The 24905-nt window shown below is 36.7% G+C and overlaps 2 protein-coding genes and 1 long non-coding RNA gene across 14 annotated transcripts; 2 read left to right on the top strand and 1 right to left on the bottom strand.

The window, feature by feature from the left end:
* The first annotated feature begins 3460 nt into the window (after positions 1–3460).
* PGRP-LA (Peptidoglycan recognition protein LA) lies at positions 3461–8235 on the top strand. Of its 3 annotated transcripts, XM_017172532.3 has the most exons (6): positions 3461–3555; positions 4044–4353; positions 6710–6937; positions 6990–7225; positions 7540–7746; positions 8013–8235. In XM_017172532.3, exons 2-6 carry the CDS (start codon positions 4062–4064, stop codon positions 8157–8159), a joined length of 1110 nt encoding a protein of 369 aa, XP_017028021.1. In that variant the 5' UTR covers positions 3461–3555; positions 4044–4061; the 3' UTR covers positions 8160–8235. The 3 variants fall into 3 exon arrangements, with proteins under 3 accessions (XP_017028021.1, XP_070141901.1, XP_017028022.1); XM_017172533.3 differs by lacking the exons at positions 3461–3555; positions 4044–4353 and adding an exon at positions 5799–6139; XM_070285800.1 differs by lacking the exons at positions 7540–7746; positions 8013–8235 and having other exon boundaries at positions 7002–7143.
* A 3181-nt stretch (positions 8236–11416) lies between these two features.
* On the top strand, positions 11417–22150 carry PGRP-LC (Peptidoglycan recognition protein LC). 10 transcript variants are annotated; one of them, XM_017172953.1, is made up of 5 exons: positions 11417–11561; positions 13392–14389; positions 18295–18462; positions 20421–20575; positions 20638–21129. In XM_017172953.1, exons 2-5 carry the CDS (start codon positions 13570–13572, stop codon positions 21046–21048), a joined length of 1554 nt encoding a protein of 517 aa, XP_017028442.1. In that variant the 5' UTR covers positions 11417–11561; positions 13392–13569; the 3' UTR covers positions 21049–21129. The 10 variants fall into 10 exon arrangements, with proteins under 10 accessions (XP_017028442.1, XP_070141417.1, XP_017028445.1 ...); XM_070285316.1 differs by lacking the exons at positions 20421–20575; positions 20638–21129 and adding exons at positions 19132–19280; positions 19643–20205; XM_017172956.3 differs by lacking the exons at positions 20421–20575; positions 20638–21129 and adding an exon at positions 21472–22150.
* Positions 21401–22400, bottom strand: LOC138928330 (uncharacterized). The gene is made up of 2 exons (XR_011444852.1): positions 22256–22400; positions 21401–22196 (listed from the first exon to the last, which is right to left on the bottom strand). It is a non-coding gene; the product is annotated as an uncharacterized lncRNA (long non-coding RNA).
* Positions 22401–24905: the final 2505 nt, after the last annotated feature.

Below are 24905 nucleotides of genomic sequence, written 5' to 3'. Positions count from 1 at the left end.
TTTTTATAATTTTGACAGCACATTTATTATTCAATTAATCGAGAGATATTCCTAAACTATAAGGAGTCTCTACCAACTTTTTCACCGTGTCCTAACCAGTATTGATAGTAGAATGACTGCCAACTAGCACGCGAGATATTGATGTGTACAAAATATGCCAAATATCAGCGAGGAGGCGGCTGGCCCATACATAATACATACATACCAGTATGTATAGTTTGTACATCGGCATGAGTGTGAGCTGCCAAATCAAGCGCAAGCCCAAAAGTAGCAACAAATAAAATTTTATGCGCTGTGCGAAAAGTTGTTCCTTTTGCATAACGCCCAGCAAATCCAGCAACAGCAACAACACCAATGCCAATTTACATGTACAATGCAAAAGTTTCGATTTTATTGTATGGGTTGGGTTTTTCGTTTCGTTTCGCTTCGGTTCGGTGATGGGGGCGGCGTTGGTTGAGATGTCTGATTCTGTTTGTTTTCCCTCTGACAGCCATAGGAGATCGAAATGTTCCCCGCTCAACGTACCACGATAAACACAAAGGGCAGCAGCAGTAGGAGCAGCAGTATCAGACACAGCAGCAACATCAAGCGATTGCCGCTAGCGGCGATGGCCAAAAAGTCAAAAATAGTTTCGAAACGCCATTTGTTGTACTTATTTTGGGGAATGCCAGTTAAGTGGAGGACGACTTCATTTGCCATTACAAGCTGAGCGAACTTTTTGGTTTCAATTTTAAATTGGCTACACAATTTAAACGCAATTTTCGGTGAAACGATTTCACCAAATTGGCAGCCATTTAAAGGCATTTTATTTCACTTAGTTATGACCAGGAATTATTTTCTCATTTTTATAAATATCTCCATTAATATTTATTTTAATTTCAATAAATTAAATGGTAATTTATCTTTAATTTCAATTACTACTGGTATTTATTTATTTATAAATTTTATTTAATCCTCTTTAAATATTTGCGTTAGCTAGTAGCCTTGACTTGTTAAAGTCCATCTCCTTGAAGGTCTTTGCTATTTCGAAACAGAACGCATAGCCATCAACTTATGCACATCCACTAAAGCTGAACAATGGCCGAGATGGAATGTACATTGGCCATCTTGTATGCTATATGTGTGCTGTATAATGCAGTTTATACCCACAATTTAACATTGCCAGAAGCGGCAGTGGCAGTTGCAGTTGCATCAGAGTGCCTGGCCATAACTAATTTGCATATTGTCTGGCTTCAATTCCATTATAGCCGCTGCATTCCCGGCGAATCTTAATCAATCGGATTGTTGTGGTTACATCGAACCAATATCTAGTGGAGGCAACATGGGGACTCTAGTCGTGGGATCTTAATAACTAAAACATGGAATTAAATATTTAGAAATAAATCCGTATTAATTACGTATTAATATCATAAAGACACTAAAGTGGCTAATAAGTTAAGATAAAAGTGTATTTTGCCCCGTAAAACCATAAGTTTCCAGGGCTAAGCATTATACATAATAATTTAAAGCCACTCTCCCACCTTGCTATATAATCCCTAGAGAAATTCCGTTTCACAACTGAAAGATAATTTCAAGTAGCTATAGAACCTGATTAGCCCTTCTAATTAGAATAACGAAGGAGTGTCACAGGGCCTTCAACGTATTAGTCATCTGACAGTTTAAAATTCCACAGAGCTATTATCCTTTTTTCTCAACTTCTTTTTGGTCCAGCGTTTTTGTTGCATATTTCAGGGCGCCGCGGTCAGGAAACACAACGAACTGCCAAATGGCTGGCGCAAAGCGGAAGAAAAACTAAAACAAATGTCAGCCGTAGTTGACGCGTTGCCGCCGACCACCACCACCACCACCAGAGAGCGGTTCCATGGGTTCCCATCCCCTCAGGATCCCTCCGCGCAGCGAAATGCAAATGTCATTTGCAGTTGACACTTGACTCAGCACTTCGCACTGTCCTAGGGCACTTTGGGGTTTTCACCTGCGCGCGAAGACACCCGTTTTCCCTCTAAAACGCCACCCCATTCGCTGCATTTGGTGGCACAATGGCTGCAGAGACACTCGCACTCACACTTGCACACAGACACCGGCAAATAAGAAAAAGTAAAATAAAACAAAAGTTGTTGGGCCAGCTAAAAAAAAATATTATAGAGGTTGGGTTAGAGAGGGATGAGGGACGGCGACTAATGCCAACTGAACATGAATAAAGTCGTGGCCCTCGGGAAGCTGGTGAAGCTGCCATGTCGTCGTCGTCGTCGTTATTCTCGTGGTCGTCATTAGGAGGGCAGACGTCAAAGTATGCGCTTTGTTTTTGCTGCGTGCCATGCAGCGTGTTAATAGCCAGCCACCAGGCAGCAGAACACCAGGTTATACACTCAAAGAAAAATATAATATCCAAAGAGACTGCAGTAATTTATATAAATAGCTTCGAGCAGCTTTCCTAGCTCGCAGAAAACCTTTCCAACTTCATGTTAATTGAATACAATTTAATTTATTTTATATATCAATAAACAAACCTATCGCTGAGTGTAATATTCATAGATTAACACTGAATTTCTCTCTATGTAGAGCCATGAGCCATGTAACCACTCCCCGCTTAAAAGCCAGCAGCCCAAGCTGACACAGTCTGAGGGATGGGCAATCCACGTGGACCAGGAGTCAAGTGCTGCAGTTGCCGTCGTGTGGCGAAAGTGAAGCTTGCACAGCGTTCAGCGGGTGGCTGACATCTCGTGTGGCTATTGCAAGAGCGGTGAGCACATTAAATTGATGCCCCCGAAGCGAATAGCCAAGAAAAAGGTGGCTTCAAATGAGCAAGTACGTAAAAGTACGGAAAGAATACAGTTTCCAAGTGAAAGTTATTTTAAAAAAAATTTAAAATCGTTTTTTAAATTGATTTTTTACGAAAAATGTATTGCAAATATTTATATTTTCTACGCAACTCATTAAAAACAACTTTTGACTGACAATGGTGCGTATGCGTAATATACGTATGAGTAATGAACGCCACTAGGCAACAGCGGTTGTTCTGGGAACTTTTACAAAAAGCTTTGCGTGGAGACTTCATTTAACATACACTAGATGACGCCACTTGGTGATATGCTTAATATTTAAAATAAAAACAAAAATTGCATGTAATATCTCACTTTGATTTAACCCTATAGTCATTAAAGTTTCTTTCCTGTAAGCTAAAAATATTCCATAAACGTTATTCTCCAACGCTCTATGCAAATCAAGCTAGTCATAGCCCCGCAATTAAATATCGAAAACTGCATGATTAACGAAATAAATTTCCCCGCTTTAACTGATCTTCGCAGACCCAAAACAATAACAATAACAGTTAGAGAGGGAGCGAATATACAATTTATATTCACTGCACCGAGAGGAGAGGACTCGCACTCCGAATGCTTTGATTTTTTTTTTTGTTTAGCTTCATCCACTCTAGTGGGAATGCAACTCAGAGCAGTCGTCGTTCGGCTGTGGCCCACGAAGCCTCGCACTCCGGAAACGGTCAGGAATTTTTTTGGTCTCGATCACTTAAGCACTGAAAAAAAATCGTGGAAATCAGTAAGAATTTAGTGGGATATTTTGCTAATTTTTGGTAATAAAAAAGAAATTTTTAAAGTGAAAAAATAACTGAATAAATTTGTAAAACTTGTTTAAAGAAACCCTTTTCTATATTCTAAGATTGTGTATTGTTTAATTTTAAAAAGTACAATTTATCAAAGTAATTTTTTAATTAACATTGCTGAAATTGAAACTTAAAATTCAGAAAATTCGAAATTACTTAAACTTTTTTGTATGCAAACCAATTTTTGTTAGTGTATTTCTCTGGGAAATAATAGCTATAAGAAAATAATTGTACAAAACAAGATAAACCTTATTAAAATTCAAAGCAGATCACATTTATTGTTGGGGTTTTTGTTATATTATTTTTTTAAGGCGGCACACTTTCTTGAGTTATTTTTAAAATTGAAAAAAAAAATCGGAATATTCCTCTTTCCGATTAAATATTTATACACTATATTTATAACATAACTTATCTCTCTCTAAAGGTTTTTTAAACCCCCACAATGGCCGAGGAAAATGATCATCCAACAACCAATAATGCCTTGTGGTCACTTCAGGGCCGGGAAAGGCCGAATCCCGCCCAGCGACTGCATAACCTCACCTCGGCCGGTGCTGCTACAACCACCTCCTCCACATCGTCTTCAATCTTTACCAATCCCGGCGTGCCACCATCCAGCGTGATCAACTTGTCGCACTCCACCGATGTGGTCATTGGTCCTATGACCCAATATCAGGGACCGGTATCTATATACTATATGGATTACATGGAGGCACACGCCATGCAAACGGCAGCAGGTGAGTCCCCCGATCCTGACTTCAGTGGAAAACTATCAATGCAGTGGAAAATCAGGTTAAGACAGTTTCCATTCTGGGTTAGTTTGTACCTTAACCTGCTGGGTTTCGAGATCTTTCGAGTAAACTGAGCAAAGTTCGAACTTAAAACTGCTAACGCCTTTATTTATTTTGGCGTTTTTTTTAGCAAATTATAATAACAAATAGTAGCTGGTATAATAAGTTGCAACAATGAATTTTAATAATATATGAGTAAAGTTTTGCTTTTTAAAATAAAAACAGTGCAGTAATTGGGGAGTGAGAATAGGAACACTGATCACGACATTAAGGGCATGTTGTTCGTTTGAACGATATTTGAAAATAATTATTATGGTATAACTCGTTTTAAAATCATACAAAAATTAGTCTCGGAAAACTTTAATAAACTAAATAATCTTTGGGAAACAATTTGGCTTAAAATTTTTGTTTTATTTTTAATTTTTTGGATTTTTCTAGTCTATTGTTATAATTAATTAAAGTTAGAATTGGTATTGTAATTATTTTATTAACTAAACTTTAGATAAAATATAAGCCCAACCATTTAAGGGGAACAACTGATCAGCAACAAATCCGAGATAATGCTAATGCAAACAGTTCTATGGGGATTCCTGGAAACCCATTTGAACATATTTATTGAGATATATAAATACAAATGTAAGAAGTACTTAACCGCAAAGTGAGCACTCGCTTCGGTGCATTCGCCGATACGTTTATCATGTGTTTGTGGATCAGTCTTTTAGAGATGCACGGCACGGCCCACATTGCTCCTACGTCACGTAGTCCCCAAGAGAGAGAAAGGGAGAGAGAGCGAGAAATAAGAGGCCAAAGCGTGAGTGTGAAAAATGTGATATGCCAACAGCAACAAAGGCCGGCACCCGCACACATAACCCTCCATAACACCTCTCTAACCCAACAAACTAGGAATGTTACGATAAGAAAAATCGGATATAATATATCGGTATAATCGGTATAATCGAATATATATTTTCAAAAATATTATAAAAATGTTATTTAATGCATTTTCAAGTAAATTATTTTGTGGATCTTAAAAATATATAGTTATTTGCCTAAAAATACTATCTATATTATATCAAAAACTCTTTTAAAGATATACAGCAACTACTTCATGATCATGATTTACGTTTCATTAACTTTGTGTAAGCCATATTATTTCAAAATATTGAAATTCTCCTTTGATATCGAAAATATATTTAGCAAACCGATCTCTTTTCCCATCCCTAACTTGAAAACAAAACATGTCAACCAAGGGCAGAGCGAGATGGCTGATTTCAACGTTTGCCTTTTGCTTCCAGCTTTTGCTTTTTGCCTCTTGATTTTTGCTTTGTGCGATTTCTGTTGCTGTTTCTCTTTCTGTTTCTGTTATTCCGACAGCTGCACACAGCGTTTCAGTTGTTTCTGTGACGGGTTCAGGTGCGGTGGCGGTACTGGTATCGGTCAAAGCAATTACACATTTCATTTAAAATTATTGTTGAATACCGAGCCTGCCTTCTGTTCCCTGCGTACTTATTATAATGATAATTCCGATGACTCAGCGGGGCAATTACTCATAAAGGCTAGCCTATAATGCCCTGTCGCGTTGCGAGTGCCAAAGAGTTGTGATAAGCGAGGGGAGTGAGTGCCACCGTGGAACGCAGTGCCATGAAACTGCTGCTGAAAGTTCACTCGGAACGCACGGCCCGAAGGAGACGGACTCCGGAGCCGAGTCTAGCCCCATCCAGGGATTCCTCAAGTATATAAAAGACTTATTTTTACTTGTTTCATTTCCGCTTAAGTTACAGGGAATCGATTGCGATAAGATCAATAGTTTGTGACATAACAAGAAGGGTGTCAGTCCCTTGCTATTGATAAAGCTTTGTGTTTCTTTTGAAATGACGTTAATTTTACATGACAAAAAATGTTAGGTTCTCTAAAAATAATTTTATTAGTTATTACCTCAAACAAACTTTAGTCGGAAGTAAATTTAAACTTTGAACAATAATGATTAAATATAAGAAATAAAAGAAACAAATATGTAGGATATAGGCAACATCTTTTTTTATTCTCTGAATATATCTTAGCCTTTAAAATAATAAGAACTATAAGATTAAGTTCAATATATACATTTTTATATGCATTAATATTCACCCAACCCTTATCACAATTTTCGTAATAAAAACAAACCCGTGACGCTTAATGCTTAAATATATGTCTACAAATTGTTTACGAAATTTGATATGTTAATTTACCCATTGAAAAATTATCATATGTATTCAGTTTTTCTCTGTGCAGAGCAAATGCTAATTAACTTTCGCTAATTTAGGAATCAACAGCAACCATGGAAATGGGAGTGGCAGCGCCCACCATGGCCGCGATAAGTCACCATCGAAGCGAATGACAAGGAACACTATCCTCTTGATCACACTAATCCTTCTGGTACTCTCCACCGCTCTGATAGTACTCTACGTAGAGCTCAGTCGTTCGCGGCAGGACGTCGTGGTGCCCAGTAACAAGGCAATTTTCTTTGGCAATAACTACGATCACGATACGTGTAAGTGAACCGACTCGGGATTGTTCTCATAGCCAATTCACCAATTCCACAGTTCCGAATCTAGGAAACGGACACCTGGTCATCGATCGGGAGCAGTGGGGAGCGGCCAAGACCACTCCAGCCTTGAATATTCCCCTGCAGCGACCCATTCCCTATGTCCTAATCACGCACGTTGGCGTCCAGTCGCTGCCCTGCGAGAACATCTACAAATGCTCCATCAAGATGCGCACCATCCAAGACTCTGCCATAGCAGAGAAGGGTCTACCGGATATTCAGTCTAATTTTTATGTAAGTAATCTTTGAAGAGTAATTTTCTGATAAACATGAAAGTTAATAAAGCTTTTTAAAAAGGGTAACTTTAACCACTATTCCTCTATTGAGTTCTCCTGGAAAAATATTTTACTTATAATTAAAACAAAGGCTAACCTAAATAAAATCTCCACACTTACTTGTAAATGTTAAATTTTTGTAAAGTGTATTTTTAAAAAGAAATCCCCTCTGTAAATTGATCTTCCCCTCACGTTTACCTGCCATTTCGGGCATTTCGCTTTCCGCTTACGCAAATTGACGAATTTTCGAATTTCCGAATTTGTTTCAACCAGGTCTCTGACGAGGGCAACATCTATGTGGGCCGCGGCTGGGACTGGGCCAACACGTATGCGAACCAAACACTGGCACTTACCTTTATGGGAGATTACGGCCGATTTAGGCCCTCGGCCAAGCAACTGGAAGGTGTCCAATTTCTGTTGGCCCATGCAGTGGCTAACAGCTATCTCGAGGTGGATTACAAGCTGGTGGGGCAAAATCAGGTGGGTAAAAACAGAGACTATAGCTTGAGAGTATGTTAAATATATTATATAAATTTTATATAAATTTCTTTTAATTAATTAAATATTGGAGAAAGGAAGAAAAAGATTGTAACTGAACCAACTTAACTGGGGAAAAAAAACAAAGACCTATTTTAGTCTTTACAAAAAAACAAAGACCTATTTTAGTCTTTACAATATTTATATTACCATAATCTCCATTATTTTTATATAATTTATTATTAAATTCGCTGTTTTATATTCTCCAGACCAAGACAACAAAAAGTCCGGGCGCTTATGTCTATCAAGAGATCCGTAAATGGCCGCACTTCTACGGCTGCGGTTTGGACGACGAGGCCCCGGCGTGTGGCATCGAGCTGGGAATGAAACCGGAATCTTGGATGGGCAAGCAGTAGAGCCAACAGCGTCACAGACTTTTTACCACCTAAGTGTAGCCAAGCACAAAATATATATTTAATACGTATACTAAGGCGAAGCGGGCTTTCTTTTAATCGGTTATGCTGGGACACTGGGGGATTGGGTTTGGAACCCAGAAAACAGGTTGAGAGCGGGCGGGTTTTTATTTATTTATAGAGCAGAGCAGATCAAGCTCTCTGAGTGTCTCTGAGAGTTGTTTGATTTTTCAACTGTCGCTCAAAAAAGCTGGAAATTCCCAAGCTATCAGTACCAGTATCGCCATATAGACTGGATTTAACACTCATCACAGAGACAGCAGAGGTGGAAATAATAATACCTAAATAAAATATAATACCTAAATATACTTTAGGGGGGAATTTAAGTATATTTTTAATAATCAAAGACTTATATTTTTCGAAACCAAAAATAAAGTTTTTCTTTTAGTATTATTTTCTTGACCGCAACTGTCTCTGTGCACAAGTACAACATCATTATCGATGGCTTCACTTTACTTGTATTGTGCTCGTCGGGGGGCTGCCTTTGTCATTTATCTGGTTTTCAAGTTAATTAATATACAATATATATTAATGATATTATACATATAGTTTGAAAGTAAAGTACTTGCTGGAAATTGCCCCGCTATGTTTAGTAACTTGATATAATATAAAAGAGCTGCTGCTTGGACCTTTCCCAAAGTAAATAATCAAATGCAAAGGTCGTTGGTAAATCCCCTCTTATCATAGAATAAAAATATAAGTAAAAACCTCTTTAAATTAGCACTTCCATTTATTAATTAAACCAAAAACAAAATATACTTACACTGCGGAACGAACTCGGCCAAAACTCAGGCACGTGTAACAAACAAATGCGAATGGACGGGTGAAGCAGGCAAAGTCTAATAATTAATAATAATTAAAGAAGTAAGGAAAATGTGTGTAAAGGTGTATAGCATAAAAATAAACTTAATGATTGATTTTTGTTGCTTATGCAAAGATATTATTACCTTGAGATATTTCGTTGGAAATGATTTGCCACAATTAGTAGAGTATTTTGTGCATTAGAAAATGGGTCAACAAAGAATTTATTGCCAGGTTAGCATCATTAAGAAAGCATTAAAGCTTGAACTTGAACTTTGGTCATATAATTTATGGCATTTCAAAAAAAATTCTTATCAAGGTAGCAACATTTATTTAGAATTTATAAAATAAATCATCAATTAATAAGGGAAATGGTAAATAAAATAAAATACTTTCTATATAAATTTATTAAACTTTTGTTTAAAATTTCCTGGTCACGAAAAGCTGGCTTTCTGGGTAAGCATATCTGCAATTCGTTCCGCTAATTTATTGCTCGTTACAATGCTCCATCAACTAAGGTTTCCCGGGCGTATATAGTATATTTGTTTTTGTAGTGAGACTATCACCAATCGTCGAACGCGCTTGGCTATAATTACATTAAATATTTTTTCAACCCAACTACAATGGGTCAAACCGAAGTTTGGCCGGAGTTCGGATGATGAAAAAACGTGTGCACAACAATGTGAAATGGCCAAAAACCGATTTCTGGCCGCAAACAAAACAATTCTCGGAAATGGTAGCGCAATTTAAAATGTTCACCAATTTTTGCCCACACTGCGGTGCCTGTACCGGTAGAGAGAGAGCCGTAGATTTTTGTGTTGTTTATTGGTTGAACAAATAAAAAAAAATAATAAGTATATATATACAACTATGTGTCTGTCTGGACGACTAAACAAAAACAAACAGTCATCGTCAGGTGGACCGGAGGCGGATGGCGAGAACTTGAAGCACCTGAGATCTCTACCGAGAGAGAGAGAGATCTCCAGACACGGGGTGTGTTAGCTAGAAAGATCATTATTAATTTGACTAATATCTGGAAGATATATATATATAAAAAACCCGAAATTGTGAACAGGTTCGTTGGGTTAGTGACGCACGGAAAAACCGAAAGGCGCGCTCACCAAATTAATGCAGGTCTGAAAATGCAGGAATCTTAAGCGGAATACTTTGATATTCTTGGTATCAGAGTCACCGTTACAAACCGGTTCGAGCTAAAGGAAAAGTTGTTCCTTTAACAAGAAATTAAGGCTTATGATTGAGGCTTGTGATTAAGGCTTACTTACTTAGTAGAAACGTTTAAAGCGAAATAGATTTTTATATTCTAGTTGCTATTAATTTTATTTACTTGCTAATATTTTAGTTTGAAAATGCAATAGATATTATAATTAACTTATAAAGTCAATAAAACAAAACTGTTTTCTTTAAATATTACTAAATTTAATGGTATTTTTCTCCTAACTCGTCGCTTAATTAATGAAAATTAAACTGAGCTTATATGACTTTGAAATGGCACCTATTTTATTGCCCTGGTCTATAAAATGATCACATGATAAATCAAAAGGTTCTTGTGTCATAAAAAAAGTAAAATTTAATAAACAAAAATTTTAATATTTAACGATTTATCATATAAAGCTTATGGTTATTTATGATTGATTTTTAAGGCAACATTTTTGAAATAAAATTTTTTTAATATTGGAAAAATGGTATTTATAACCAATTTTATTATTTTTATTTTTAAATATTATATTTATTATAAATATTATTATATATATATAATATTATTTAAATACCTAGAACATTTAATATATTCAAATTTTACTAAAACAAAAAGTTAGGCATTTCACATAAAGTAATATTTATAAAAAAAACTAAAAAATAATATTTCTAATTTCAAATTAAAAATTGGTTTAAAAAGTTATAATAATGTGTTGTGGTTTTCCAATAAATTAATATTCTTTAAACATATTAATTTATAAAATAATATTTTAAACAAATAATTACCTATCACTAACTGTTGCTTTAACTTATTACTTTTTAAATCATAGATACAAATAACAACTATGACTTTAAATTGTTGCGGATTAAAAATCTTTATTAAAATTGATAAGAATGTGATTATTTCACCTGCTTATCATATCAGATTTGAGGGCAAGGTTTTCCAGCCTCATGATGAAAATCATTTAATGTTAAAATGCAAATCTGAAACGAGTTCGACTGCAGTAGGATCGATCGGACTCGAATCGAGTAGCTTTTGGTTAAACAATAAACACCAATCCGCTCGCGAAATGCTCTCCGCTCTGCGATCTTTTGAGAGCGCTCCCACACGCCTCCGTCGTATAGAGACGCTCCGGGTTTTCAGACCGCTTCGATCTGATCGCCGCTCAGTTGATCAGAGACACTCGAACGCGCCGCTGCTCACCGACTTTGAATTGGCGCGAAAACGGACAGAAAAAAATACAAAACAATAAAAATTTACAAGTTTCTCACATATAGTATACGCGCTCAAATATTTACGTGCTGCAACGGGTTCGTCGGCAAATGGAAGTGCGTAAAAAAAAAATAAAGAAAAGTGGTCACAAAATGCAACACACCTTAAAATATCAAAGTGATTTATAAACTAATCATTTAATCATAAATTCATGTTTACAAAAGGCTTTTTAAGCTGAGGAATGTTAATTGTGAATGATAACAATTTTAAAACCTGTGAAAAACTTCCTGTAAATCAAAAATTGCTCAAATTTCCTGGAAACAAAATCAAAAGCTATCAATACACATTCGGAAATCAATTAATTTGCACATAGGCACATCACATATTTAATGATAATTTTGAAAACACGTAAAACACCAGACCTGGTAATAATTATCTCTCGCGAAACTCTGGCAACAAAGACTCGCGCTCCCATCTCTGTGTCTGTCTGTGGGTGTGCGGGTATGCGACAATGGCCGCCCTCCCTGAGCGTGTATTGGTGCGCTCAGCGAACTCCGAGTGCCATTCGGTGCCTTCCGTACATCATTTGTAGCCATTGTCGTTGTTCAGTGCTCGGTATTCTGGGTTCTGGGTTCGTTCTGTGTGTGTTATCTCAGAGCGAGCGGCGCTCTGTGCCAACTCCAGCACATCGATATACTGAATGTATATAGAAAGTCAGAGCCCAGAACCCCTTTGATATTGTTTTGGGTACACATACTGGGTTTTATCACGGTTCTGCGAATTCCATGAAAGAGAGTTACTGTCTTTGGCAACTTCAGACAAGATTTCATGTCTAAAATAAAGTCGTATATAGGAGAGGTGTTCGATATATAATCATGACTTGAAAATGTTCTTTAAAAGTAAATGAATTTAATGTATTTAATTTCTAAAAGTTGAAAACATAACTAGCATATATTTAGAAACAAAATCAATCATATTCAGAATTTGTATAAGCCCAGTAAATAAAAATGAAACATTTTTTGTTTTAAGCTAACAAATTATTATAATCTAAGATAAGATTCAAGAGTTTTCCAATCAAAAACAGAATATTCCCGAAATTTTTCAGGAAAGAATCTAAAATGAAAACACAAACTTTTGAAAATATTATAGAACATTACTATTTTTTGTATGTATTTTTGTTTTTAAAAAATAACACCAAGACAAACCTGATATAATATTTCACAACTCGGTTATAAAGTCTTCAAGGAGTTTAAAAATTAATCATTTCAACGCAATATTATAATATTTGCCTGCGTAAAAAAGAAACCCTAACCAAATATGATTTAAACTTTCAACTACATAATCGAAAAATAAATAAATAAATACCCTACTACTAGTAGTGGCAAGTGTCTGTATTGTTTTTCTCGGAAGCCACTTAAGGCAATTTACTACGTCAATGATTGTGGCTAATTTGCATAAGCCTCGCTTTCGTGAGAGTCTCAACGCTTATTGACCAACTTTATGAATCGAATTGAGCGGTATACAATATGTACTGTGCAAAACCCGTATAGCTTAATTATACGAACGGCAGTAGCTTTGTATACGCTTTTAAAAACTGAAAAACTGAACTCTATAGACGGGCCCTCAGGCAATCGAGAGCTTATCAGGCATCGTGTATACATGAACTAAAAGCGTTGATTATACGAATAAATCACAATGAGACTGGCAACTCTAATGGACTACGAGAGCAATAAAAAGATTATTGAAAACATTTGTAATTAGTGAAGTGATAAAGCAAGTGATAAATAATATAAAAACAGTTTCTACTGGAGTGATAGTGTGTTGTATAAAGACAATACCCAAGCAAATACTTACAATTATTCTTTATAATCGGAGAATATAATCCCAGAAAACAAAGACTGTCTCTCCCCTTATCAAGAAGTTAGTTATCAAAAAGTTATTTGCAGATGTGCTCATGATGTGATATTTGCCAGAGCTGCGCCCCAGTCAGCCGACCTGCCATATAAAGTGCTTATTCCGGCGAAAATGTTATATCCAACCTGCTAAGTGGGAAGGCCAACACACAAGTCATCTACGATAATCATAAGGAGATCCAGAGATCCGAGCTTACGTGACGGATTCGACATGCATTTGATCGGCAATGAAAAGGAAATGAATCAATGTCCCAGCAGCAGAACCATCGATCTGTCAGCCTCCAAAAACTGCAGCACCTCGTCCACGGACTCCGGGGTTATACTGATTGATAATGTGGCGTCATTCCGGCCGGATAAGAAGACCAAAGAGGCGGCTGAGCCACACAGCAAATCAAAGGCGGAAGAGAAGACGGATACGAGGGATACAGCGGACGCGACGGAGGCCAAGCGTATCAGCATCGAACATACTGTGAATATAACCAAGGCAGGAGGAAAGTCTTCATCTTCGCCGACGGTCTCCATACGGAGCACCACCATATCGGTGGTGTCCATCGATGAGAATGCCATCGACTCCAGTTGTATTGACAGTGATTCGGAGGCCGATCCGGAGGACTTTACGGTCCAGAAGCTGGGTCACCAGGTCACCTACCCGCCCAACAGTTCCCACCTGCGCGACCTCAATCAGGGTCTCACGGTGCTAAGTCGCCAGGTGGCGATACCCAGTCAGTCGGAAGTACCACCGCCCACGCCCTTGGAGGCAGGCGTGGTAGCCAAGCAGATCCTCAATGGTAATCTGGCACTGGCCACGCCCACAGCAGCGGGCGGAGGAGCCACCCAGGGAATTGGTAGCATCGCTTTGACCAACTCCACGGACGTGACCTTCGGTGACAAGCATTTCTACGAGGGACCCGTTACGATACAGCAGTTCCTTATCGACAATCGGGACAAGTGGAAACCAGGCGAGGGCCCAGGAGGCGGTCAGGATAATCCAGCCTTCAATGGGGGAACGACGGCCAATGGCAATGCTCCGGGTGAGTGAAATTTATAAATTCTATATTGGAAGAGGTTGCAAAACCATTGCTATATCTTAGGTTATACATAGTAAATCAAAGATTTAATTAGGACTAAAAGCAAAAACGAAATGATTCCAAGAAATACTTTACCCTATTCCGATTTTAATAGGGATTAGTATTTGATATACTAAGAATCATTTTATTTAAAAATCTCTTTTTATAATTTTTCTAGTTATATTTATTATATTTTTACCACTAGCTTGTTATATACATATATATACACAGAAAAAATTCTGGTGGGTTAAATGAACAATTTCTTTTGGTTCAATAACAGTAAAGCTACTGTCAATGTATTTTGTTGTTGGATTTGGTGACTGCACGACAGTTTATATGACAGTCAATTACAGTCACCCTTACGTACGAGATTCTGTGTGTTTTTTCTTGTTGGCTTTGCGAGCTGTCGTAACTGTCAGCTGCAGTCAAAATACTGTAGGTTTAACGTAAAAAGTTTTATGTGTTTCTTTATCTTGTTTGGTATCGTGTATGTATTTTTGCATTCCCAAGGTAAGTAACATTAACATTTTATAATTTTATTAAATATTTTATGAAAATCCATTGATTTTTCTGCCCACTAAAATACTTTCTGGTATAATTCTGGTATATATTTCCAAACTTCTAGTATATAGCAAGCGTTTCTTGAAAAAACGATTTCGGGCACACTTAAAAAGCGGCGTCGGTTTCGAGAAGTTGTGCAGCGAAAAAGTGAAGTGAAAAAGTTAAAAGTAAAAGTTATGAGTGATATTGACGAAGTGGCTACCTTGGAGGATCTTCTGGAGGAGTGGGATTTCAGAGACCTATCGCCCACATTTCTCGGTAAGTTCACAAACAATCATTTAAAGTATAATTAGATCCGCAATTGGCATATGTACATATACATATATGTATATATATATACATATGTATACATATATATACATATATGTATGTATTTACATATGCAAGTACACGTACGCTGCTGATCGCAAGAAGAAACGCTTTTAAAAGTAAAGTTAGTATACAGATTAAAATATATACATATATGTAAAAACTTATATTTGGCACTGATCCTTGATTGCTTTTCTTTATTTTACAATTTGAATAGCGATCAGCGGACATGTACATGCATGCAAATGTATTTTTTGGCTTCTTGTTGACTTGCGATGCCAACCATCTCAGGCGAGTGCGAGCAAGATAGCTGGCACTGACATCCAAGAACCGTTTGTTTTATATCTTATTATGATATATATAATTAAATCTTTTATACTTTTATATTTTGTTTTCAGGTGAGAGTATTCACATGTAACTATAAAACATAACTATGTAAATGGAATCAACAAAATGTAAGTAAAATATTTGGCCGTTTTCTATTAATTTTAATAAACAAATTTATTTAAATCAATTTTTATTTCAGAAAAGCTATAGTCGAGACAAAAGTACTAGTTCGGATGTGAAATATGGACAAATATATATTTGTGAGTATTGATAATCATCGTTTGACTTAATATTTATTTATTAATAAATTTACAATTATAATATTTAATTTATTTATTCATAATATAGGAAATATATATATATATAAGTCCATAATATTATTAATTAAGACCCTCTGTAAATATTTTTAAAGAATAAGTAATTAAAAAAATATTAATTAAGACCCTCTGTAAATATTTTTAAAGAATACGTAATTAAAAAAATACTATTAAAATTTTAAAATAATTTTTGGTTTTATTTTGGTGGTAATATGAACTGCAATTACTGTAGTCGGGGGTAGTCTACAGTAAAATAGTAAAATAGTGTATTTCACAATTTTCGTGGTTTGGCGCTTTTTAACCGCAAAATCGTGGTTCCATGTACTGTAGAGCAGTACATGTTACGTAACGCGTTACGTCGTTATACTGCAGCGTACAGTTCATGGAACCCAAGATTTTGGTTGTTACCTTTTAACCCACGAAATGGTTGGATTTACCCACGATAATTTTTTCTGTGTATATTTCTGCTATTTCCTGCTGCTTTAGCTTTCTTAATCTCTTGTTTACATTCCTGCACCGTCTTTACCTTGGCTCGATTTTGTTTGCTTTATTGGGCGATTCTGAGCGCGTGTGGCGATTTGTTTACCCAACCCGATCAGGCAGTTCCAGTATCGACAGTTGGCCGCCTCTAACAACCGTGCTGCGAATGTTGGATAAGCAGATGGCCCCAAAGCTCTTAAATTTATGAGATACGCATAGAACAAATAGTACATATCGAACACTACAATGTGCTGGAATAACAAAAAAATGCATTGCAGGGTAGGGTAGGTCACCCAAAATGTGTAAGAACTAACATTTTGGTACTTAAACCAAGCTAGAAGATCAGATACCTTCAAAAGTTTAATAAGTAAAACCAAGCTGAAGAACTAAATAATTCCTTAAAATTCTCAAATAATACTGGTATTAACAAATTAGAAGAAAATTAGTGGGACTATTAATGTAATTAAATAATATTTTCCCTAATTAAGCAAAAGCTTGATTTACAAATAATTACAATGTTAAATTAAAAAATAATAATAACAATTCTTTGAAATAAAAGAATAAAATACATGAGCATTTAGGGAAACCCCCATACGTGATATTCGCTTCCGCGATTATCATAAATAGGTCGACGACATATTCGTAAGGGAAGCTCTAGCTCCCAGGGTATTGGGGATTTTTTCAGTTTAATGACATTTTTATTGCACAATGAATACCATTTTCTGCAAGAGATAAAATCTACAACATTTCAACCAGTTCTTTTATGTTAATACAATCTATATTCTTGGCAAGGGAAAAACAGAATTTCATTCACGAATAAGAAAATTTGTTCAAGGTTCCTCAGATCGTAAATCAAACTGGCGAAAACTTCGGGTAAATACTAGAGAGAAAAAAAGCCAACAGCTGCCTCCGCATGCAATTGTTTACTTGAATTATTTTCACAATTACCATAATTAAGCGGCGACTAGCGAAATCCGAATCCAATCGGAGTTCAACTAGGTGTAAATTTAGTTACTTGCTTTTAGTTAGTCGCTCTTATTACATAAACCTCAAGCCCAACAAGGTGCTTCCCCGAGCACCGAAAAAATATAAATTCCGCATGCTCCCCTTTGGGCGGGGGGTTTTTTTCCTTTGTATACTTAATTACTTGCTAAATGCAAACGTTAAACAGGAACGTATATATACGTACATATATATAGTACGCACTGGTAGGAAAAAGTACCCAATACACGTATCGCCAATCGGCTTCAGTTGCTCATATAGAGCGTTCGCGAAATGTCGAAGAACGCGCTTGAATATTGCCTAAAATGTCACGATTTAATCGTGGACACCTCGTCCCAAATCGAGTGTGATAGTGGAGTGTGTCGTCGGGTTTACCACCGAAAATGCACAAATTTAAGTGAAGACCAACTAAAAATGCTAGATACGTTGCCAAATTTACGATGGAAATGCGATACCTGCCTAGCACAGGCTCAAAGTGCTCCGAAAATGAGCAACTGGCTGGAGAAGTGCTTGCGGGAGCACGAAAAGAGATTGGAGATCCTTGAACAGGGTTTAGAAAAGCGTAAGGGATAATATTATAAGAGGAAAATATCAAGATCTATTACATAATATTTATTTTTTTTACTAATAATTATTTTTTAATATTTGCATTAAAACATCTTTCAATATATATCGTTTCTTTTTTGGATAAATAATGGTAAATCTCCATTTATTTCAGACGAAACTAGATATCGAACCAGACCTATTGAATAATTCAAAGTTTTTGTTATGAAATCGAACAAGATTTTCTTGAATATATATAAAGAACATTATAATAAAATTTCCATTAATTAGTTGCATTAACTAACCCATTTTTTCACACCCATTTTTCAGGCTCAAAACTTGATGATCCTGCTCAAACGCCACCCTTCTGCCCGTTCCTGCCCAACACTATTGGGCGCAAGGCCTTCACAATAGCGGTGGCATTCGTGATGCTGACCACACTTCTGGTCATTGTGCTGGGCACCACCACAAACATCTTCGGCAAGACGTTGAACCAAAGTAAGCTCAGCGATGTCGACGATTCCAGACAAAATATTCCAATCAATTCAACAATAGGTACAGTTTTGTCCCCCCCACTCAGTGTGCGAAAGTGCTTCCTACTAACCACAAATCGAATTGGCGATCGTGCTTTAACCCATCCTTTCCACAAATACTGCATGCATGTAATATATAACCCATTTATAATCTCATCTTGTATATAACCAAACATATTTTTGTGTTTTGTGCGTCGGTACATACTTCATCAGGCTACTCGAAATGCGCGTTTCTGATCACTGTTGTTCAGTTCTGTGAAGTGAAACATGAATCAAAAGTGTGGCCTAAAGTTCAATTGAATGGAATATGCCAGTGAATCGAGCATCACAACTACACTTGCGCTTAAAATAATGGTAGTTTCAATATATTTACAGCAAAAAATACTTACATATTACAAAAAAAGTAATATTGTTTTAAAAGTTCATCTAAGTAGCTATATCTCTTTTGTTTTTTAAGTTAGGGTTATTATAAAAACATTTTTAAGAATTTCAGTGTAAAATTTACCTTTTTCCGATCTTGGACCTTCTTAGGGAATTATATCCTTTAAAACCCGTTCAAATACCTACATTTCTTTGATTACTACCATTGTTTTGGGCACTTTTGTGCTCTGCTAATCCAAAACTCTCCATGTAGACGACGATGTCATCAATAATGGCTCCCTGGTCATTGTTAAGGTCGCCCAGTGGGGCGGTAGACCAGCCAAGAAAAAGCTTGATCCGTTGGAACTGCCCGCACAACGAGTTATTATCTCGCACACCGCTGCCTATGGCTGCGATTCACTGGTGAGTATAGCCCTATCTTACTCATCCACATACATCCATCCTGGGAGAGATGCTTAGTGCTATAGTTTTTTTGCTTTTGCCAGTGCAAAACTTGTTATGTTCCTTTCCTTTCCTTTATTGTTCATTCACTTGCTTCGTTGTTCATTAAGTGAACAAGTAAACAGTAAACCGATATGAACAAATGAACTGTGAACAAGGAAATAGAGGTTCACTCAGTGATCAAATGAACAGTAACTCTCCCAGTAAAAAAATAAACACTTCTTCACTCAGTGAAACCCTAAACAAATGAAAAAGTCATCATCGTTTTCACTCACTCATGACTCTTGGTAATTATAACAACCAATCTCCCTTCCACATCAAAGGATATCTGTTCGACGCGGGCACAGGTGGTCCAGTCCTTCCACATGGACAGTTGGGGCTGGGACCATGTGGGTTACAACTTCATGGTGGGCGGCGACGGGCGTGTGTACGAGGGTCGCGGCTGGGACAACCTTGGAGCCCACACCAAGGGCTATAATCACCACAGCATAGGGATATCCTTTCTAGGAACCTACACCAAGGAGAAACCTATGGAGCGGCAGCTAAAGGCCTGTCAGCTACTGATCGAGGAGGGTGTGCGACTCAAGAAAGTTGATCCCAACTACAAGCTTTACGGTCACCGTCAACTCAGCGCCACCGAGAGCCCCGGGGAGATGCTATACAAGATAATCCAGACATGGCCTCACTGGTCGAATGAGATTAAATAAGTCATATGTATTATATTAAATATAAATATATATTGTATTCTAGTAAAGAAAGTCTGTAGAATAATGACCAAGAAATGCACTTTATTCGACTTCATTGAACCCACTTTTTCCCACATCATTCATGTTGCTGTCAGTTTTCAAAAAGAAGCAAGAACGTGTTCCAGGTTGTTCCTAGGTTGAGTTGAATGGAATATCTAGCTGATAATCACAAGTATGTATGATTTTAAGATAACTTTTAATAGAGGTATCCAAATCATTATACGAAAACATAATTCGAATCTTTCCTGATTTTAATTATTTAATTCCATATAATATTTTTTTCTGAAATGGTTTGGATTCCTTCACTTAAAATGTCTTTTGACTTCGTTAACTCACCGAGCTCTTATTGATCCAGCCGACGATTCCGAGGTCCGTGTCGATGGAAAGCTGGTGATAATCGGCATTAAAAGCTGGGGTGGGATGCCCACCAGAGGCACTCTTGCTCCCCTGAAGCTTCCAGTTGCCAGGGTAATCATATCCGATACTCCGCCCGATGTTTGTGAGACAAGGGTGAGTGCCCATAACTATATTTCCAAGAATCCACCCAGGAATCGTAAGTTCCTCTTGCTTAGGCTTCCTGTTCGTATTGGGCCCGTGTCACCCAAAGCCGGCACATGGACACATTCAACTGGCCCCAGATGGGCTACAATTTCCTAGTTGGTGGCGATGGACGAATTTACGAGGGTCGGGGATGGAACATTGAAGGCGCCCACACGCGGGACAATAATAATAACAGTATCGGTATTAGCTTCATGGGCAACTTTCGTCGCATTGTGCCATCGCAGAAATCCCTGGAGGCCTGTCAGCTCCTCATCGAGCAAGGAGTGCGCCTGAAGAAACTTAAGCCAGACTACCAGCTCCTCGGACATCGCCAAATAACGGGAACCCTAATGCCGGGCGAGGAGCTGTACCGGATCATACAGACATGGCCGCATTGGCAGAACTTTACAAGGATAGGACCCAGACTTCATATGACGGAATAGATATTTATGAAATAATTAATTTAAGATTGAATAAAGGTGCCAAAAGATAAATTAAAATATATTATTTATTTCTAGTTTAAATGTTTAATTTTTTAACTTTAATCCACATCTACTTTACTAACAAAAATTTTATAATATTTACATTTAAAAAAAACTAGGAAGCACAAAGAGTCATTCGGTTATTGGCCTTTACTATTTTACTTACTTATAAGGTGTACTCCTAGTATAAGAACACGTTAAAAAATATACATATGTTTATAGCTTTGCATGTTTAAAAATGTATGTAGATACTTACTTTAAAAATCAAATAACTTATCAACCCATTGTACTAAACCTATGCCGCTTAAACTCAGACCCTTTTTAATAAGTTATATTTTTTTGTTTGTAGTTTTTAAAACTAAAAATCTTCTTCATAATCCACAGATCGGGATAATATTGGCGGCGGTTTAGTCCTGCGCTTCGTGGACCGTCAAGTGTGGCTTGCCCAGCCGCCGCAAAAGAAGATTCCGGATTTGGAGCTACCTGTGGGTCTGGTGATTGTAATGCCCACCAATTCGGACAACTGCACCACGCAGGCGGCATGCGTCTTTCGGGTACGTCTCCGCCAGAGCTATGACATTGAGTCGGTGCAGGAGGACGACATTGTATTCAACTTCCTCATTGGCGGCGATGGCAATGTCTACGTGGGCCGGGGCTGGGACCAGGTAGGCGCTCACATGGCCGGCTATAATTCACGGAGCCTGAGCCTGGCTTTCATTGGATCCTTCCAAACGCGAAAGCCGTCGCCTAAGCAGCTCAGCGTTACCCGTCTCCTCTTGGAGAAGGGCGTGGCTTTGGGCAAGATCGCCCCCAACTACCGTCTGACGGCGGCCAGTACCCTGGAGCCCACTCTCACCACATACAAGGCGGATGCCCTTTACCAAAGCTTCGGCAACTGGACTCATTGGTCGTGAATAGTATAGGATCTGTATGGATGAGATCGACTTGATATTCTAGCGTAGATTCTCTTTCTCCTTCCCTTTTAACGTGTGGCATATTCGATTTAGCTAGAATTACGATTCGTTTGAAAAAAATGTGATATTAAATGAAGCAAAAATATGAACTTGATGGATTTCAATAGTATCAAGGGGTCAACATCTAGCTGATAGCTGGAAGCGGTGATTTCTTTTTAGTTTCAGCTGCTTGGAAACCGGAAAAGGTGACTTACGATTCTATGTATGTATGTACATATGTATGTATGTATGTAAGAGAGCGTTCTAACTAGATTCGGTTCACTTCATTTCTTCATTGGGAATTCAGGGGAAGTCCCTCTTCCCAAGCTCTACAGTTTTGTAAACAACCTTAAAACAACAACGCTAATCTAAACGTCAACGTTTTTATGAAATAATAAATAAACACTTCTGTAGATGCTTGCTTTTTACTCTTTGGAAAGCAAATTAATAAAAAAAAAATAATCACCAAAGCTATTGTGAAAAAATATCTCTTTTGTTTAAACGGCTTTACATACTTAATTACATTTTCTAAGATTTCAAGATGTTAAAATTGTTTATATGCATATTTCTTAAATATTTTATATTTTTTCAGTAAGTTGAAGATTAAGAGATATAAAAGAGAGAAGTTGTACTAGCTCAAATTATAATAAAGCCAATTTTTGAAAACCATTGATTTTTGATAAAAAAAGAAATAATAATGATATTACAAAATGTTGTAAGAAATTAAGTGGAAATCCATCCGTCCTAGCCAGCTTGTCAGCTTTCTTATTTTCGGGGACGTCGTTGTGTTCGGGTACCCGAACTATTAGTTATCGTCAGCCTATTGTACTAAACCTATGATGCTTTATAAAGTTCTAGAATTTTTAGTTATAATTAAGAGCTAAAATCTTTTTAATAAAATTCAGATACGTCCTACAAATAAAAACCATTTGTAAATACTTCTCCTATACACTCTTATAAATCGAACAATATTCTCTTAGTACATTCACATAGCAATTATATATGTATAAATGCGATAACAATTTAAATACATAGCCCGGTAAAAATATATTAATACTCTACTAAAATGGGACATCAAAGCCTTCTAGCAGTCAGCATCCCGACGTCGCTTCGAGTAGTTTGGACTCCAAATGGAATACAAGGAGATAAAGGACCCTAAAGAAGCTCAGGAGTCCGGAATATAAAATAAAAAAAATGGGAATTATATTGGTGATTCTGATAATCGTATATAAATCGTAGAAATGTGTATAATCGGACATCCCAGAAACATGAAAATCCTTAAAAACTCAGGAAGTATGTAGTATATTTATCAAACTGAAAAATATGCAAAAAGAAAATGTATATAACCGTGAGATTGAAAATTTAATTTTGAATATGTGTGACTTAACTTTAACTTGTCCAAAAAATATGCTTCCAAAATCTTGGGCTTTTCTTTTAATGTCAAACCATATTCTTTGCCTGTAACTAACTGTCGTCATCCCAAAAATTATATTATTCAAGAACAAAATATACAATTTTATTTTCCTCTGGAAGTGAATATATAAAATTATAATGCTAGACCCTCGCCAACTTCAGTGCTCATTCAGATGTCTTGTGGACAACACTGAATTAATTAAATTCCACAAAATGTCCACAGACGAGGCGCAAGTGCTTGGAAGAGATAAGAAGGCTTCAAGAAAGTGGCTATATTGTCTGACAATTCTTGAGATCTTGTTGCTCCTGACAGCGGGCTATCTTATATGTGAGTTTAGTGATATTTAAATAGAGAATTTCTGGATATATATTTAAAACATTAAATTAAAGATCGCTCTGCTAAGTTTCACATGATCAGTCGCAAAGACTGGGGTGCTGTGGAGCCCATTTACAAGAATCTTCTCGGTTTACCAGTTCCAAATGTGGTTATTGATGAGAATCCTTTTGAATGCAACACTACGGTAACATTAAATATAATTTATTTATTATTTTGATTATGTTTATTTATGTATTGTCTCACAGGAATCCTGTATTTTTTATTTAAAAGAACTACAGCATTATCGCATTGAATCCACATTATTCGCGGACATCGACAGCAATTTTTATATAGGCGGCGATGGTTTGATCTATGAAGGAACTGGCTGGCATATAAATCCAATGCCAATGGGTATTGTTTACCATGAAGTTTCATATATTTCTATTTGTGTTTTGGGTAAACTGAACAAAATGGAGACAGTACAACGACAGTACAATGCCATTAGGCGCCTGGCGGCGGAAGGAGTGCGTCTGGAAAATATCGAACCAGACTATAACCTCTATAGCCGTCATCAGTTTGATAAAAACGGAAATACTGGCTCAATGTTATATGATCTTATACAAAAGTCAAACCATTTTTCAACTAATATCAGTTGGCTCTACCCAAAATTTTAGGAAAAGAAGAAGGTTTAAAGTTTGCAAATGTTTTTTTCTTATTAAACATTTACCTTAACAAAAAAAATTAAATGTTTAATAAAATAGAAAGTTAAAATTCTATTCCCGAACATAAAAAAATGCAAAAGGACTAACTAGATTTGTATTCTAAAAATATCCCAAGTTAAAACTTTATTGGAAAAACGTAGAAACACAATAAAAACCCTTTGTAATCCTTTTAATAATACCTTTGCCAAATCTTTAATAAATCTTAATGATTTCTCAGCACCGCTTTCTAATTTTGTTTATTTGTTAAAGGCAAAACTATCTTTCAGTTGGCCAAAAAGAAAATTGTTTCTGGTTAAAAGAGCGTAACAATAATCGTTTTGATGAGTTTCATTTCTTGCGGCCAAAGGGGGTAAAAACTCTGTCAGCTAACAGTGATTTGGGATTTCTTTTTCTATTAGTCCGTCGGTGTTCTGT

The sequence above is a fragment of the Drosophila kikkawai genome, chromosome 3L (assembly GCF_030179895.1).
Source record: "Drosophila kikkawai strain 14028-0561.14 chromosome 3L, DkikHiC1v2, whole genome shotgun sequence".
NCBI lineage: Eukaryota > Metazoa > Arthropoda > Insecta > Diptera > Drosophilidae > Drosophila > Drosophila kikkawai.
This window is presented reverse-complemented; position numbering and strand designations above follow the sequence as displayed.

What these genes read in the sequence shown, in the direction of transcription:
- PGRP-LA (XM_017172532.3), top strand. Translation starts at nt 4,062, where the DNA reads ATGGCCGAGGAAAATGATCATCCAACAACCAATAATGCCTTGTGGTCA. An exon ending in ATATTCAGTCTAATTTTTAT is followed by an intron (nt 7,226 to 7,539) that starts GTAAGTAATCTT and finishes TGTTTCAACCAG; the next exon opens with GTCTCTGACGAGGGCAACAT. An exon ending in AGCTGGTGGGGCAAAATCAG is followed by an intron (nt 7,747 to 8,012) that starts GTGGGTAAAAAC and finishes TATATTCTCCAG; the next exon opens with ACCAAGACAACAAAAAGTCC.
- PGRP-LC (XM_017172952.3), top strand. Translation starts at nt 13,570, where the DNA reads ATGCATTTGATCGGCAATGAAAAGGAAATGAATCAATGTCCCAGCAGC. An exon ending in GGCCAATGGCAATGCTCCGG is followed by an intron (nt 14,390 to 18,294) that starts GTGAGTGAAATT and finishes CCCATTTTTCAG; the next exon opens with GCTCAAAACTTGATGATCCT. An exon ending in TCCAATCAATTCAACAATAG is followed by an intron (nt 18,520 to 21,471) that starts GTACAGTTTTGT and finishes CATAATCCACAG; the next exon opens with ATCGGGATAATATTGGCGGC.